The 18,305-nt window shown below is 41.5% G+C and overlaps 1 protein-coding gene across 1 annotated transcript; it reads left to right on the top strand.

The window, feature by feature from the left end:
- Nucleotides 1–2,297: 2,297 nt before the first annotated feature.
- LOC115159017 (protein shisa-like-2A) lies at nucleotides 2,298–17,841 on the top strand. The gene is made up of 3 exons (XM_029708418.1): nucleotides 2,298–2,695; nucleotides 6,094–6,230; nucleotides 16,968–17,841. Exons 1-3 carry the CDS (start codon nucleotides 2,514–2,516, stop codon nucleotides 17,159–17,161), a joined length of 513 nt encoding a protein of 170 aa, XP_029564278.1. The 5' UTR covers nucleotides 2,298–2,513; the 3' UTR covers nucleotides 17,162–17,841.
- Nucleotides 17,842–18,305: the final 464 nt, after the last annotated feature.

Here is an 18,305-nt window from a genome sequence, read left to right as displayed (position 1 = left end):
GTTAGTGCTACAGGATGCACATTTCTGTTTGAAAAAGCTAGCCTTTGCTTTCCTGACTGACTGCATGTATTGGTTCCTGACTTCCCTGAAAAGTTGCATATCACGGGGACTATTCGATGCTAGTGTAGTCCGCCACAGGATGTTTTAGTGCTGGTCGATGGCATTCAGGTCTACATTTTTTGAAGGTAAGCCTTTCTAGGTAAGCCTTTCTAATGTGTTTTTTTTAAAGATACCATGAAGAACTGCAAAAGTGTTGCTAATGCTCTCCACTTTCTGGAGAACCGAGTTTTGAAATCAGTGCAATGCCAGTGGAAGCAGAATATGATACCCAAGGAGATGGAGAATGTCCAGGCGTTTGATTGCAAATATGTGGAGGGAGTTGAAAAGAGAACACACAGAATGCTGTTATATAAAACACCTGTCTCTGGATTATATCTTCAAACGAAGGGCAATCATTGCATCCGTGACAGAGAGGGAGAAGCGTACATCCATGTATGTTTCCAATTTTGCAATTTAATGCGTACTGTTAGCTAGCTAGCTAATGTTACCTGGCTGTCTGGCTCGCTAGCTAATGCTATGTGTATGATCTGTGTAGTATTATTATCCATATCTCAGTGTAATTTGCATTGCTAGTTATAGCCAAATGTTAGCTAGCTAACATTGAACCTAGTTGGTTAGCTTTAGCTACTTGTAGATTCATGCAGGGTAGTAATGTATTGAGATGGGATTATGGTTCATTATTTAGCTAGCAAGCTACATGTCTAAACAAAAGACTCCACTAAGCATGTAACCATTTTACTGTACAGTTTACACCTTCTGTATCCTGTGCATGTGACAAATGAACTTTTATTTCATTTGATGTAGTGTGTGTTTACCAGAGACGGTAATGTGAATAACAACATGACCTGCACCAAAGTCAAATTAGAATATAACGTTAGGCCAACGAGACAGTGTCCAAGTTCTAAAATTCACCGGTAGAATGTCAAGCTTTTATTTCACCACACTCACAACCGTAAGCTATTTTCTGTAATTAGTTTACCATTAACTTATAAATAATGATCTTGTTGTGAGTTTATTTTCCTTTAATAATGAACACAAATTTGCTAAAGTTAAGACGTCAGCTATGATATGGTCATTATTTGATCTGGCTAGCCTGCTAACGTAACGTTAGCTAGCCAACAAGCTAGCCAATACATTGTTTAGAAAGTTGCTTTTTGTCACGACTCCCGCCGAAGTCGGTCCCTCTCCTTGTTCAGGCGGCGTTCGGCGGTCGAAGTCACCGGTCTTCTAGCCATCGCTGCTCCAACTTTCATTTTCCATTTGTTTTGTCTTGTTTTCCCACACACCTGGTTTACATCCCCTCATTACTCTACGTGTATATTATCCTCTGTTCCCCCCATGTCCGTGTGTGGTATTGTTTGTTCGTTATGTGTGTGACGCTACAGGCTGGTTTTGTGCCGGGTATTGTTGTAACCTGTGGTTTTGTTATTTGCACCTATTTGTGTAATTTGTGCGCTATCGCTTTTTTCCTTGGGCTGGAGTGTTGTGACGCAGTTGTGTCCGGCTGTTTTCCTCTGCCTGATTAAAGTGTGCCTGTTCACTCATCTCTGCTCTCCTGCACCTGACTTCCTTCGACCAGTTGCGCACACTCTGACACTTTTAGTTGCCTGGTTTGCTAGATTGATATATACTAAATCAATTTTTAAACAGATACACCAGTTATGCTATTTTGGACCACCAGGCTGCTGATGTCATGCAGCCTGTCATTTTTGTGTTTATACTTTTTCATAACTACAACGACAAGTTTGATGTCGGACGACAATAGAATGTTCATGATGTCACTGTGAAAACTGTACACAGCCTTTAGTCTTGAAATCTTTGGTTGTTTAGTACACTACTGTACTCACTCTGTTTAGCACATAGCCTCACATGTGAATGCTTAAAGAGATGGGTGGGGCTATGGCTTAAGAGGGGGTTTTGTGCTTGATACTGTAGGCCTATCTTACTGTCAGAGAAACACAGGAGCACCATCAACATCCCACTAATCACACACCAAAGACATCCATGATAATATATGCTTTACATTGCAAACAGCAATTCAACTATTTCTGTTTCCAATAGAATGTAACCATTAACAAGCCAACCAGTGGGCAAAACTGACAATAAACTCATGCATCCTGGTGCACCGGACGTGGATACAAATTAGCACCAAGGACATCTATACTCTGTTAGGGAAGGCCAAATGAAGGCACTTCTGAACAGATGCACACGAGCGCGCGCGCACACACAGCGAGAGGTATAGTGTTTTCTTTGGAGATTGCGTTACAGTGGGGCGAGGAGTGAGTGAGAGAGAGAGGTGGGCTCAGTAATGGGGATTTACTTAAATACCTTGAAAGTCAACCAGCAAGACACAGAGCACTCAGCTGTTTGGATTGACAATAATATGGACGGATTGAAACTTCAATTGATCTAACAGATTGTATAGTTGGCGTGTCTGCGCGTTTGGGGTCAGCATGAGCGCGGACTGCACTAGCTACTACAACGCAGAGAAAGTGCTCGTAAACGAGTTCACGTGCCCTAAACCGGACAACGATGCCGGAGCTCTTTTCTGCTGTGGCTTCAATGACATGAAATACTGTTGTGATGACCCCAACAGTTTTTTCCCATACGAGTATGGATACATGTGGTGGTTGAGGTAAGAATAAGAATGTAACTATGCTAACGTATAGGGAATGCCTATAACACTTTGCACTGCACTCTTTCTTTTATACGGTGAATTTCTCTCTGGCAAGTCCCAAATGTGATAGGTGTAGTGGTGTAGTGGTGTATTGGTAAAAAGCAACTACAACGCTAGAAGCCATGCATCAATGGCTCCATCATGATGAACACATCACAGGAAGGTGCTTGTTGCGTTATGTAAATATATAAGTGAAAATGAATGATGTCAAGTCCCTACATTAACATACTTATATAAAACAAATCTAATGATGACGCAGCCAGTGGATTTAAGAATGAGAACACACTCATTTACAGCGACCGTTGCAGCATTGCAGTGGAGGAGAGGTGAAGACTACAATAAGCAAATTAGTAGGAGCTGTGGAAAATTAGATCCTCTTGATATTGTGAGGATCCAGATCTGAGTTTCTACAAAAATGCATTGAAATGTCAGAGAATAGCCTACCAAAGTGCTAAACTTGAAGGGAATTTTGTGTTTGGGTCTTTTTTTAAAATTGAATTTCAACTTGATGTCACAGATAGGTCTGCAAAATGCATTGACATATGAAATGAGTGTTCTAATGACAGTAGCATGCCATAAACACTTCCCATGAACACTTAATTGGACATTTAGTCAGTGATACAAAAGCTATTATATGAGTCATTCAGAAGCTGTCAGAAGGCACATTGTACTACTGTACTATAACGTCTTCTTCAAGATGTGAAGGGGATTGAGCCAGCTGTTGAGTCTGTCAGGCAGGTAGTCAACATGTATAAAAGCCACCTTAAAGCACCAATCTGCAGTTCAAACAATAAACAGTTGAGGGATGCAGCTTGAGAAACTCTAGACAGAGCTATGGATGCAAGGACTGACCGTCCATGAGATAAAAATTATAGTTTTAAGCATGTTTTGAAGCTAGAAAAGTGTTTGTTATCATTGACTTTGTTTACAAACATTGGAGTAAAACAAAAATCAATGGCTATACATATATCATTTATTTAACAGTCTAAAAATGAATGTAGCAACTGCGTATTGCCCCTTTAATGCATTATTCAGTTATACAGGCTTTTTAACATTTCTATTGAGTCAGTCCTTCAAACCACCCAACATTATGAGAGGGGATTCCGTTTTCTCCTACAAATACAGTAGTATCCTGTAGCGATATTGTGTTTGAGCAGTAGCTGTCTTACAATCTCTTTCATTCGCATGGTAACTAAAAGCCTGGCTATCCTGTAGTGTTTGTGATATTTTATAGTTGTAGTTCAATGTTTTTAATAAAAAGTCTCCCTGTGAGGCTCCCTGTGAGGCTCCCTACGAGTGAGCTGCTTTAAGGCTCCCTGTGAGCTGCTTTAAGGCTCCCTGCGAGAATCATTGCGAGGTTCCCTGTGAGGCACCGTGCGAGGCTCCCTGTGAGCTGCTTTAAGACTACTTACGAGGCTCCCTGTGAGGCTCCCGTGAGGCTCCCTGTGAGGCTCCCTATGAGCTGCTTTAAGGCTCCCTGTGAGCTGCTTTAAGGCTACTTACGAGGCTCCCTGTGAGGCTCCCTATGAGCTGCTTTAAGGCTCCCTGTGAGCTGCTTTAAGGCTACTTACGAGGCTCCCTGTGAGGCTCCCTGTGAGGCTCCCTATGAGCTGCTTTAAGGCTCCCTGTGAGCTGCTTTAAAGCTACTTACGAGGCTCCCTGTGAGGCTCCCTGTGAGGCTCCCTATGAGCTGCTTAAAGGCAACCACCGATGGGGAAAGGTTCCTGTCAACAGCATCCCCTCTCCTCCTGATCTAGTTCTATAAATAGATCAAAAGGGCAACCTGTGGAGAAATAAAGTCATTTTGAAAGGGCTTCTTGTTGACCTGTGGAGAAAGAAAGTCATCTTGAAAGGGCTTCTTGTTGACCTGTGGAGAAAGAAAGTCATCTTGAAAGGGCTTCCTGAGGATCACACAGTGAATGACTGATCATAGAGAGATCACATGAATAAGGGTTGCTGCTGTGAAAGAAGTGAAAGAAGTCCTTATTGAACTTAACAGAAAAGTTTATGATTTTAATCCCATGGCAGAGAGTGATGCAGGTGTTTATAAGTGTTCCTTTGATGCCTTGGTTAATAACAGGAAGTTGAAAATTATACATCAGGCTTAGGTTAGACTTTACTGTGTGTGTGTGTGTGTGTGTGTGTGTGTGTGTGTGTGTGTGTGTGTGTGTGTGTGTGTGTGTGTGTGTGTGTGTGTGTGTGTGTGTGTGTGTGTGTGATCCTAATGCCTTTTCAGAAAGCTGCTCTGTGTCGCTTTCAGACTCATTCATCATTATTGTTAAGTTGTGCACTGGCATCTTGTGGCAACAGTGATCTGTCTTCATAAACCACTATAGGCTCTTTCAGAATGCATATTAAATGCACTTGTAATTGATTGATAATATTCCGCCTGACTAGGCACTGATACAGGATAACTATTCCCTCCACTCTTTTGTGCTTTAAGTTTTAAGTGAGACTTAATTGATTTGATTGATTTAACAGTCAATTAGTTTGATTGAAGTTGTTTTCTTAGGTGCTTTGCATTTTGGCTAAAAAAACAAAGAAAGCTCTAGTTTCTGATTGGGAATGAAACACCAGTCAGTCAAAGCAGAAATCAAAAGTAATGGCAAATAGTCTGGTATAATTTCAAATGAAAATACTTAGAGGCAGTGATTGTAGATATCATAAAAGTTGTTTTTTCATCAAAGGACTTTTCTTCTCATTTCAGTGGAATGCATGTGTGAGCAATGCATACAGTGGAAGAATTTCATTTGAATTTGATGATCTGTGCATTTCCTGAAGTTGAACGTTGTCAAAGTGGAAATTATGTTTTGCCTTTGATCACACTCAACAGTCTCTCAGCTACTGCTGCACAACTTCTAAAACGTATGATAACATTTTCAAACGTCAAAAGAAATGTTTATATCTTTGAAAGTGCATAGAAGAACTTAAATATCTCTTGTTTTCTTCCTCTCCTATTCTCTCTTTCATTTGTCTGCTGTACTTTATATTCCCTTTTCTCTTTCATTCGTTCCATGAAATTCTCGCTCTCGCTCTCTCTGTCTCGCTCCCTCCCTCTGTCTCTGTCGCTCTGTCGCTCTCTTGTCTTTCTCTCTCTCTCTCTCACTCTCTCTCTCTCTCACTATCGCTCTCTCTCTCTCTCTCTCTCTCTCTCTCTCTCTCTCTCTCTCTCTCTCTCTCTCTCTCTCTCTCTCTCTCTCTCTCTCTCTCTCTCTCTCACTATCGCTCTCTCTCTCTCACTATCGCTCTCTCTCTCTCACTATCGCTCTCTCTCTCTCTCTCTCTCTCACTATCACTCTCTCACTCACACTCCCTCTCTGTATTCCTCCCCTCTTCTCACCCACTCTGTCTGACAGTCTGGGAGCGCTGGTTGGCCTTTCCATAGCAGCTGTGGTCCTGCTAGCGTTCATCATCACTATCTGTGTCCTGTGTTATCTGTTCATCGCGACCAAACCCAGAGGCCTTGACAACGGACTGCCCCTCATAGCACCAGGTATGTCACCAACTGTATGACCCACTATTACAAGGCAAGGGTCGTATTCACTAAGCACCAAACGGAAGAAAACTAAAACAGAGAGGGACAACCTGTTTTCGTTTTTCTGTAAAAAAAAAATGCTTTGCTACGTTGTGCCCCAATGAATAGGACCCATGCCAAAAGAGCCTATAGAATCCAGTATAGTATCATATGTTCACTTGATCGCTATAAAAATGCATTTTATTTTAAGTGTGTTTATCCCACCCTCAAGGTGCTTTAATGCTACAGTATATAATGGAAACAGAAGGTATGAACAGAAGTAAAGCTCATCTCTATGGAAATCATTTTAATTTGACATGCCAGAAGGGCTTGGGGTATCTGTCTTCTATGGTTCCAGTAGCACTCAGATTCAGATCGGAATGACTTCTGGTGTATAGGATGCAGTAAGATGCCCATTGCTTAGTACAGTAGCAACAAATAACATTGAAAACGGGGGCTGATTATGAATGCTCTAGCAAAGGGCTCCTACAGTGGCTCAATGACTTTCCACTTATCTGGAGGCCACACAGGCAGAATAACCTCCAAGACTTAAAATCCATTATCATCCTAGATACCAAGGTTGTACTTAATATAAGTAGCCTTCTTACAATAAAAGTGCATTGTGAGAGAGAGAGTGAGAGAGTCAGTATAAAATGTGTGTGTGAGCAAATTAAGTGAGTGTGTGTGTAGAGTCCTGTGAGTGTGCATAGAGAAATAAAATACAAGGGTAAACTCAGATAGTCCGTGTAGCCATTTTGTTAGCTATTTAGCAATTTTATGGCTTGGGGATTGAAACTGTTCAGGAGACTGTTGGTGTCAGACCAGGTAGGCCAGTTGAGAACAAGTTCTCATTTACAACTGAGACCTGGCCAAGATAAAGCAAAGCTGTGCAACAAAAACAACAACACAGAGTTACACATGGGATAAACAAACGTACAGTCAATAACACAATAGAAAAAATAATAATAATCTGTATACAGTGTGTGCAAATGAAGTAAGGAGGTAAGGCAATAAATAGGCCAATAGTGGCGAAGTAATTACAATTTAGCAATTTACACTGGAGTGATATATGTGCAGATGAGGATGTGCAAGTAGAAATGCTGATGTGCAAAAGAGCAGAAAAACAAAAACAAATATGGGGATGAGGTAGGTAGTTGGTTGGATGGGCTATTTACAGATGGGCTGTGTACAGCTGCAGCGATCGGTAAGCTGCTCTGACAGCTGACACTTAAAGTTATTGAGGGAGATATAAGTCTCCAACTTCAGGGATTTTTGCAATTTGTTCCAGTCATTGGCAGCAGAGGACTGGAAGGAAAGGCGGCCAAAAGAGGTGTTGTCTTTGGGGATGATCAATGAGATATACCTGCTGGAGCGCGTGCTATGGGTGGGTGTTGCTATGGTGACCAGTGAACTGAGATAAGGCGGAGCTATACCTAGCAAAGACTTATAGATTACCTGGAGCCAGTGGGTTTGGCGACGAATATGTAGCGAGGACCAGCCAACGGGAGCATACAGGTCGCAGTGGTGGGTAGTATATTATAGAATATCTATCTTCAAAGTAATGACTCGGGACGTCAGGTTTGAGATGAAAGCTTCTTTTAGTAATAATACTTGTTCACGTTACATTTAACAACTTTAGATTCTATAAAACAATAAAATTAAGTTGCTAGCGAAAGGTCATGATAATCACTTGTCACTTGTACATAACTGTCCCGTTCTCTCTCTACCTCCTGTCGCAAGGCATTCTGGAACTTGCAGTCAGAAGCGTAATTCAATACTAACCAATACAACAAAGTATGTATGTAGTTCTCTCAATCTCCAACACACAAATTCTAAAACAATTACATATGTAAATAACTGTAAAGAAAATATCTTTAGATACAGCTCAATGAATTAACTTAAACATTATGATTTTGTACGTTTGCCCACTTACAAAGAAATTATTAGTCTATAATTTTAATAGTAGGTTTATTTGAACAGTGAGAGACAGAATAACAACAAAAAAATCCAGAAAAACGCATGTCAAAAATGTTATAAAATGATTTGCATTTTAATGAGGGAAATAAGTATTTGACCCCTCTGCAAAACATGACTTAGTACTTGGTGGCAAAACCCTTGTTGGCAATCACAGAGGTCAGACGTTTCTTGTAGTTGGCCACCAGGTTTGCACACATCTCAGGAGGGATTTTGTCCCACTCCTCTTTGCAGATCTTCTCCAAGTCATTAAGGTTTCGAGGCTGATGTTTGGCAACTCGAACCTTCAGCTCCCTCCACAGTTTTTCTATGGGATTACGGTCTGGAGACAGGCTAGGCCACTCCAGGACCTTAATGTGCTTCTTCTTGAGCCACTCCTTTGTTGCCTTGGCCGTGTGTTTTGGGTCATTGTCATGCTGGAATACCCATCCACGACCCATTTTCAATGCCCTGGCTGAGGGAAGGAGGTTCTCACCCAAGATTTGACAGTACATGGCCCCGTCAAGTGATGCGGTGAAGTTGTCCTGTCCCCTTAGCAGAAAAACACCCTCAAAGCATAGTGTTTCCACCTCCATGTTTGACGGTGGAGATGGTGTTCTTGGGGTCATAGGCAGCATTCCTCCTCCTCCAAACACGGCGAGTTGAGTTGATGCCAAAGAGCTCCATTTTGGTCTCATCTGACCACAACACTTTCACCAGTTGTCCTCTGCATCATTCAGATGTTCATTGGCAAACTTCAGACGGGCATGTATATGTATTCTTAAGCAGGGGGACCTTACGGGTGGTGCAGGATTTCAGTCATTCACAGCGTAGTGTGTTACCAATTGTTTTCTTGGTGACTATGGTCCCAGCTGCCTTGAGATCATTGACAAGATCCTCACGTGTAGTTCTGGGCTGATTCCTCACCGTTCTCATGATCATTGCAACCCCACGAGGTGAGATCTTGCATGGAGCGCCAGGCCGAGGGATATTGACAGTTATTTTGTGTTTCTTCCATTTGTGAATAATCGCACCAAATGTTGTCACCTTCTCACCAAGCTGCTTGGCGATGGTCTTGTAGCCCATTCCAGCCTTGTGTAGGTCTACAATCTTGTCCCTGACATCCTTGGAGAGCTCTTTGGTCTTGGCCATGGTGGAGAGTTTGGAATCTGATTGATTGCTTCTGTGGACAGGTGTCTTTTTTACAGGTAACAAGCTGCGGTTAGGAGCACTCCCTTTAAGAGTGTGCTCCTAATCTCAGCTCGTTACCTGTATAAAAGACACCTGGGAGCCAGAAATCTTTCTGATTGAGAGGGGGTCAAATACTTATTTCCCTCATTAAAATGCAAATCAATTTATAACATTTTTGACATGCGTTTTTCTGGATATTTTTGTTGTTATTCTGTCTCTCACTGTTCAAATAAACCTACCATTAAAATTATAGACTGATCCTTTCTTTGGAAGTGGGCAAACATACAAAATCAGCAGGGGATCAAATATTTTTTTTCACCCACTTTATATACAGAGAATAGAGTCGGCCCGAGAATTGAACTCTGTGGCACCCCCATAGAGACTGCCAGAGGTCCGGACAATAGGCCCTTTGATTTGACACACTGAAATCTATCTGAGAAGTAGTTAGTGAACCAGGCGAGGCAGTCATTAGAGAAACCAAGGTCTGTTGAGTCTGCCGATAAGAATGCGGTGATTGACAGTGTCGAAAGCCTTGGCCAGGTCGTTGAAGACCTGGCACAGTACTGTCTTTTATCGATGGTGGTTATGATATCATTTAGGACCTTGAGTGTGGCTAAGGTGCACCCATGACCAGCTTGGAAACCAGATTGCATAGCAGAGAAGGTACGGTGGGATTCGAAATGGTCGGTGATCTGTTTGTTCACTTGGCTTTTGAAGACTTTAGAAAGGCAGGGCAGTTAACAGTCTGTAACAGTTTGGGTCTAGAGTGTCTCCCCCTTTGAAGAGCGGAATGACTGCGGCAGCTTTCCAATCTTTAGGAATCTCAGACGATACGAAAGAGAGGTTGATCAGACTAATAATAGTCATTTTATCTTATAAAAAACAATCAATCTTCACATTATCACTAGTTAAAACTTCTTACTGAGGGATCGAGTTTGTGAAAAATCAGAGCGCCACATTCAAAACCACAAATCTAATAATTTCAATTTCTCAAACATAGGACTATGTTACACCATTTTATAGATACACTTCTCCTGAATCGAACCACGTTGTCCGATTTCAAAAAGGCTTTACAGCGAAAGCAAAACATTACATTATGTTAGGAGAGTACATCGACACAAATAACCACACAGCCATTTTCAAAGCAACTACATGCATCACAAAAACCCCAAACACAGCTAAATGAAGCACTAACCTTTGACGATCTTCATCAGATGACACTCCTAGGACATCATGTTACACAATACATGCATTTTTTGTTAGATAAAGTTCATATTTATATATAAAAACAGCATTTTACATTGGCGCGTGACGTTCAGAAAATATTTTGCCTCCAATACTGCCGGTGAATCAGCACTACAATTTACAAAAATACTCGTCATAAACGTTGATAAAATATTAAACTGTCATTCAAAGAATTATAGATGAACATCTCCTTTATGCAACCGCATTGACGGATTTCAAAATAACTTTACTGGGAAAGCACACTTTGCAATAATCTGAGTACTGCGCTCAGAAAAATACACTAGGCAATACAGATAGCCGCCATTTTGGAGTCATCTAAAATGTTAAATAGCATTAGAAATATTCACTTATCTTTGATGATCTTCATCAGAAGGCACTTCCAGGCATCCCAGGTCAACAATAAATGTTGTTTTGTTCGATAAACTCCATAATTTATATCCAAATAGCTCCTTGTTGTTCGCGCGTTCAGTTCAGCTACTCCAAATGTAGGAAGCGTGCCGAAAATGTCACGACGAAAGGTAACAAAAAAAAAATCTATTTACGTTCGTTCAAACATGTCAAACGTTGTAAAGCATCAATCTTTAGGGCCTTTAGAACGTGAAAATTCAGTAATATTCCAACCGGACAGTTCCAGTGTCTTGAAAAACGTTTTGGAACAGAGCTACCTCCTCATGTGAATGCGCGCCAATGAAGTGATATCCTTCCCTGGGTCTACAACTTCCCAGCCTTCTCATTCGGTCTCTGTTCATCGTAGACACCTCAAACAACTTTCTAAAGACTGTTGACATCTAGTGGAAGCCTTAGGAAGTGCACAATGATTACCACGTCACTGTGTGTTCGATAGGCAATGACTTGAAGAGAGTCCACGCATCAGATTTCCACTTCCTGGTAGGATTTTTTGTCAGGTTTTTGCCTGCCTTATGAGTTCTGTTATACTCACAGACATCATTCAAACTGTTTTAGAAACTTCAGAGTGTTTTCTATCCAAATCCAATAATAATATGCATATCCTAGCTTCTGAGTTTGAGTAGGAGGCAGTTTAATATGGGCACGTATTTCATCCGAATGTGAAAATACTGCCCCCTATCCTGAAGGGGTCAGTAAGAGGTTAACTACACATGGTTGATGATATACTAGGTTAACTAGCTTGTCCTGCGTTGAATACAATCAATGCGGTGCCTGTTAATGTATCATGAAATCACAGCCTACTTCAACTTCGCCAAACGGGTGATGATTTAACAAAAGATCATTCGCGAAAAAAGCACAATCGTTTCACAAATGTACCGACCCATAAACATCAATGCCTTTCTTAAAATCAATACACAGATGTATATTTTTTTAAACCTGCATATTTAGTTAAAAGAAATTCATGTTAGCAGGCAATATTAACTAGGGAAATTGTGTCACTTCGCTTGCGTTCAGTGCAAGCAGAGTCAGGGTATATGCAACAGTTTGGGCCGCCTGGCTCGTTGCGAACTGTGTGAAGACCATAATTCATTTGCCAGAATTGAACACAATTATGACATAACATTGAAGGTTGTGCAATGTAACAGCAATATTTAGACTTAGGGTTGCCACCCTGTATTTCTGTGTTTATTATATTATAATTAAGTCTATCATTAGCGGTGGTAGGCAGCAGCCGGCTGGTAAGTATTCATTCAAACAGCACTTTACTGCATTTTGCCAGCAGCTCTTAGCAATGCTTGAAGCACAGCGCTGTTTATGACTTCAAGCCTATCAACTCCCGAGATTAGGCTGGCAATACTAAAGTGCCTATAAGAACATTCAATAGTCAAAGGTATATGAAATACAAATGATATAGAGAGAAATAGTCGACGTGTCATAATTCCTATAATAACTACAACCTAAAACTTCTTAACTGGGAATATTGAAGAACTGAGAATATTGAACCACCAGCCTTCATATGTTCTCATGTTCTGAGCAAGGAACTGTATATATATATATGTATGTATGTATGTATGTATGTATGTATGTATGTATGTATGTATGTATGTATGTATGTATGTATGTATGTATGTATGTATGTATGTATATGTATATGTGTGTATATATATATATATATATATCTCGTCCGATTAATCGGTATCGGCTTTTTTTGGTCCTCCAATAAACGGTATCGGTGTTGAAAAATCATAATCGGTCGACCTCTAGTCCAAGCACACCAAGACAGTCGTGAAGAGGGCACTACAAAACCTATCCCCCCTCAGGAGACTGAAAAGATTTGGCATGAATCCTCAGATCCACAAGAGTTCTACAGCTGCACCATTGAGAGCATCCTGACTTGTTGCATCACAGCCTGGTATGGCAACTGCTCGGCCTCCGGGCGCAAGGCACTACAGAAGGTAGCGCGTACGGCCCAGTACATCACTGGGGCCAAGCTTCCTGCCATCCAGGACATTTATACCAGGCGGTGTCAGAGGAAGGCCCTAAAAATGGTCAAAGACTCCAGCCACCCTAGTCATACACTGTTCTCTCTGCTACCGCATGGCAAGCGGTACCGGAGCACCAAGTCTAGGTCCAAGAGGCTTCTAAACAGCTTCTACCCCCAAGCCATAAGACTCCTGAACATCTAATCAAATGGCTACCCAGACTATTTGTATTGCCTACCCCCTCTTTTACGCCGCTGCTACTCTGTTATTATCTGTGCTTAGTCACTTTAATAACTCTACTTAAATGTACATATTACCTCAATTACCTCGACACCGGTGCCCCCGCACATTGACTCTGTACTGGTACCCCTTGTATATAGTCTCGCTTTTGTTATTTTACTGCTGCTCTTTAATTACTTGTTCCTTTTATTTCTTATTCGTATTCATATTTTTTAAACTGCGTTGTTGGTTAGGGGCTTGTAAGTAAGCATTTCACTGTATTTGGCGCATGTGACTAATAAAATGTGATTTAATTTGATATGTGGTAGTGGAGTAGGGGCCTGAGGGCACACACTTAGTGTGTTGTGAATGTTTTTAAAATTGTATAACTGCCTTTACTTTGCTGGACCTCAGGAAGAGTAGCTACTGCCTTGGCAGCAGCTAATGGGGATCCATAATAATTACAAATATAAATGTCAGAGTGATTAGAGGGACAATAGAGTGCTGAGCACCAGGTTTGGTATGCTACTAATGACCATCAGCAGCATCAGAACTTGGAGAAGCCTAATTATCATGACTAAACGGTCATGTGGAATTTGACTGCTGTCATGACTCGTAACCAGTGGTGGAAAAAGAACCCAATTGTCATACTTGACTAAAAGTAAAGATACCTAAATAGAAAATGGCTCAAGTAAAAGGGAAAGTCATCCAGTAAAATACTATTTGAGTAAAAGTCTAAAAGTATTTGGTTTTAAATATACATATCACAAGTAAATGTAATTCCTAAAATATACTTAAGTATCAAAAGTAAAAGTATAAAAAAAATCGAATTCCTTATATTAAGCAAACCTGACGGCACCATTTTCTTGTTTTTGTTATTTACGGATAGCCAGAGGCACACTCCAACACTCAGACATCTTTACAAACTAAGCATTTGTGTTTAGTGAGTCCACAAGATCAAAGGCAGTAGGGATGACCAGGAATTTCTCTTGATAAGTGAGTGATTTTGACAATTTTCCTGTCCTGCTAAGCATTCAAAATGTAACGAGTACTTTGGGTGTCAAGGAAAATCTATGGAGTAAAAAGTACATTATTTTCTTTAGGAATGGAGAGAAGTAAAAGTTGTCAAAAATATAAATTGTAAAGCAGAGAGACCCCAAAAAACTACTTAAGTAGTTCTTGAAAATATTTTTACTTAAGTACTTTACACCACTGCTCGTAACCACCAGTGTGGCGGTAATACAGTCACCTTAACAGCCCTACACGGGAGGGCCTTGTATGCTTGCTTGTGGGTAGAGTAACAGTGGTTTAGGACTTTATCGACCCTACTGGCGAAGGAGACGTGTTGATGAAAGTTGGGCATTACGTGTCTTAATGGCGTGGAATTAACATCACCGGCAACAAGGAAATCAGCTTCTGGGTGCAAATTTACCTGCTTGTTTATAGCCTCGCACACTTTTGTAAGTGCCAGGTGGAATGCATACAACAGTCACAATAACAGCTGAAAACTCCCTTGAGAGGTAGAAGCGTCGGCATTTGACCATCAGGTGAACAATGGTTCTAGACTTCCACTGCGCTCGATTAAGCACAACATTTGTTGGTGATGAAGAGGTAAACCCCTCCCCCTCTCGATTTCCCTGACTGGATAGCCATGGAGGAAGCCTGCAGGAAGCCAGAAAGCGTCTGTTAATAGAAAAGTTCACAGTTAATTTCTTCTCACACCTGCTGAGATAATTGTCTGTGTGTGCGTTTCTGCGCGCTTGCGCATGCGTGTGTGCGTGGTTGCCTCCAACCCACGCCTGTACCTTCCTTCACCCTGGAGGTACATGGTCTCCCAACACTCTGCCTGAGTTACGTAACGAGTCTAAAGCCCATGTTACGCTGGTAAGACCTGGGGAGGCTCCTTCTAATCCTTCTCTTATTCAAAAATATTTGGTCCTGAACATGCCTTGAAAAAGTATTCAAATGCACATTTTTCACATTTTGTAGCCTTCGATTTGTGCAGCACATTCGAAACATAACCCTGTGTGAAGCATACATTCTAATTTGTTTTTATTTCTCACGTGTTTGTATTTTATCTTATATTCTTACCTTTGATATACTGCATTGTTGGGAAAGAGCTTGCTAGTAAGCATTTCACTGTACTGTTTACACCTGCTGTATCCTGTGCACGTGACAAATAAACTCCAATTTTTTATATGCATAAACTGTACTGGGTGAATACTGTGTGTGTGTGTGTGTGTGTGTATATTTGTGAGTGTCTGTTTGTGTTCCAGCCAGGCCAGATCAATAACAAAATATACCCACTGCTGCCAAGCTGAGAAAAACAATGAATGCTGCGTAGCCCTTGAAATTTGATGGGGAACCAGAAGAAAACACAGCCAATCCACAGTGGAGTGTACTACTGATGTTAATCCTCTGCGATCAGTTTCAAAGTGGGGGATGAAACTGAGCTGATGTTGAAAGGGACGGCTGTCTGCTCGTAATTGTAATGTAGATTCATGCAGCATTCAGAGTGTGTCACGTCCTGACCATAGAAAGCTGTTATTTTCTATGGTAGAGTAGGTCAGGGCGTGACGGAGGTTTTCTAGTTTAGTTTTTCTATGTTGTTATGTTCTAGTTTTGTATTTCTATGTTGGGTTTGTTTGGGATGATCTCAAATTAGAGGCAGCTGGTCCTCGTTGCCTCTAATTGGAGATCATACTTAAGTAGGTGTTTTTTCCACCTGGGTTTGTGGGAGATTGGTTTTGAGTTAGTGTATGTTTCTACTCTGCGTCACGGTTTGTTGTTTTTGTTCGTTCAGTTTATTGTGTATGTATTGCATAGTTTCACAGTGAAAATAAAATGTGGAACGACACACACGCTGCACGTTGTTCCGCTCCTTCCTACGACAACCATGACAGAGTGCCTTTCGTTAACTACACAACTCTACTCTCAAAATGAAAGCGTCATTAACCAAAAAGAAAATGTAGTTCTGAAAATCAAAAAGGGTTATTTGAGATTAAATTCTGTAGCATTCTCAAAGTAAGGACTCAGGGTAGTCATTTCCATATGAAAGTCTATCTCACTCACGAACACTCACTCTCAATATGCACAGTTTGACCAGTCGAGCAACGTAAACCAATAACTCCCATTGTGATTGCCTTTGTCTGATTGGTAAAGTGAACAGAATCCATTGGCTAACTGGCTTCAGAGATCATGGAGTTTGAGGTTTTTATAGTGAAAAGAAAGCCCATAGAATTGAATTAGATGTTGGACAAGCCTGTAGGAGTTGATTATTTGTCACTCTGTGTAATCAGTTCATGTGAATGTGAAAGTAGACTGATTCATTTTACAAGATGCTGTACAAGATGTCCCTAATAAGAATAGCGAAAGATTGATTTTTCCTATGACATGTCAAATATATTTTTAGACAGTCCCTATTTAGGATTCCTCCTTGTCCTTTCCACTTGATATATGTAAGGATTGCAGTTAGCTATCCAATTGTATGCTTTCCAGATGGCTACTCAGAAACCATATTTTTTAAAAATAAGAAGCTACTGGTTCTGGAGTATAAGGAAAATAACTAATACTCAATATCAGTCAGCAGATATTTATATCATTTTAGAGCGGGGACCCATAGAGAGAAAAGCTCCCCATCTCATAGTAATGTATTGCATGATTCTTCATCAGACACAAAATACAAAATTGAACTAATGTGAAAACATTGTATTTTCAGGTGCTGAACCCAGTCCACGAGAGGGGCCGAGTCAAAGTCACCCCAGTAGCGCCCCTACGGGTCCCCAAGGGTTTAAGAAGCACTTCCTGAGTGGTAAACTGGACTGTGACAACCAGCCTCCAGATCCAGACCGCCTCTTCCAGAGGTGCTTCATGGCCACCGTCACCACCATCAATGTGGAGGGGTCCTCATAGACTGGCCTAGGACTCTCAAACAAGTATAGACTGGGAGGAGAGGAGGATGGCTGTGTAAGAGGAGGAGAAGATAGGAGCATTAAACCAGACTGACACTGCATCTACTACCAGGACTTTCTTTCTCTCTCTTTTTCTCTCTCTTTTTGTCCCCTCTTTAAAGGTCCAGTGCAGCCTTTTATATCTCAATATCAAATTATTTATGGGTAATAACTAAGTATCTTACTGTGACTGTTTTCAATTAAAATGGCCCAAAATATGCTAAAATATCTTCTTAACAAAGAGCAATTTCTCAAGCAAGAATTTGCTAGGACTGTCTAGGAGTTGCCTGAGTGGAGAGGGGAACACTGAAAATTAGCTGTCATTGGCAGAGAGGTTTGGAACTCTCTTTCTTATTGGCTGTTAACTAATTTACCGCCTGGTGATGTCACCAGGCAGGCCAAAACATTTCAGGCGGTCTTTTCAAACAGCTCTTACAGTTAAAGGGCATTATCATAATTTCCACAATTTCACAGTATTATTCCAATCTCAAAGTGTGTAAATATATATAAAATACAGGAAAAGGGACTGCACTGGGCCTTTAACTCTCTCATCCCTCCCACTCTGTCGGTAAAAATTTGTGGCTGTGCAACTGTCATTCTGTTGCAGCTCTGGTGAAGCTATAGGGGAAGGGTAAAGGAAGAGAGGGGAGGGTAAAGGAAGAGAGGGGAGGGTGAAGGTGAGTAGGGGAGGGTGAAAGTGAGTAGGGGAGGGAGGGTGAAGGTGAGTAGGGAGGTTAAAGTTGGGGAGGGTAAAGGTGAGAGGGGAGGGTTAAGGAAGTGAGGGGTGGGCAAAAGTAGGGAGGGGAGGGAAGGGAGGGGGTGGTAAAGGAAGGGAGGGGAGGGTAAAGGAAGGGAGGGGAGGGTAAAGGAAGAGAGGGGAGGGTAAAGGAAGAGAGGGGAGGGTAAAGGAAGAGAGGGGAGGGTAAAGGAAGAGAGGGGAGGGTGAAGGTGAGTAGGGGAGGGTGAAAGTGAGTAGGGGAGGGTGAAAGTGAGTAGGGGAGGGAGGGTGAAGGTGAGTAGGGAGGGTAAAGTTGGGGAGGGAAGGGTAAAGGTGGGAGAGGAGGGTTAAGGAAGTGAGGGGTGGGCAAAAGTAGGGAGGGGAGGGA

This window comes from Salmo trutta, chromosome 22, assembly GCF_901001165.1.
Source record: "Salmo trutta chromosome 22, fSalTru1.1, whole genome shotgun sequence".
In the NCBI taxonomy this organism is placed as follows: Eukaryota; Metazoa; Chordata; class Actinopteri; order Salmoniformes; family Salmonidae; genus Salmo; species Salmo trutta.
This window is presented reverse-complemented; position numbering and strand designations above follow the sequence as displayed.

Excerpts from the sequence above, each read along its gene's own strand:
- LOC115159017 (XM_029708418.1), top strand. The coding sequence starts at position 2,514 with ATGAGCGCGGACTGCACTAGCTACTACAACGCAGAGAAAGTGCTCGTA. Across the intron at positions 2,696-6,093 it reads GGATACATGTGGTGGTTGAG|TCTGGGAGCGCTGGTTGGCC; the intron begins GTAAGAATAAGA and ends TCTGTCTGACAG. Across the intron at positions 6,231-16,967 it reads ACTGCCCCTCATAGCACCAG|GTGCTGAACCCAGTCCACGA; the intron begins GTATGTCACCAA and ends TTGTATTTTCAG.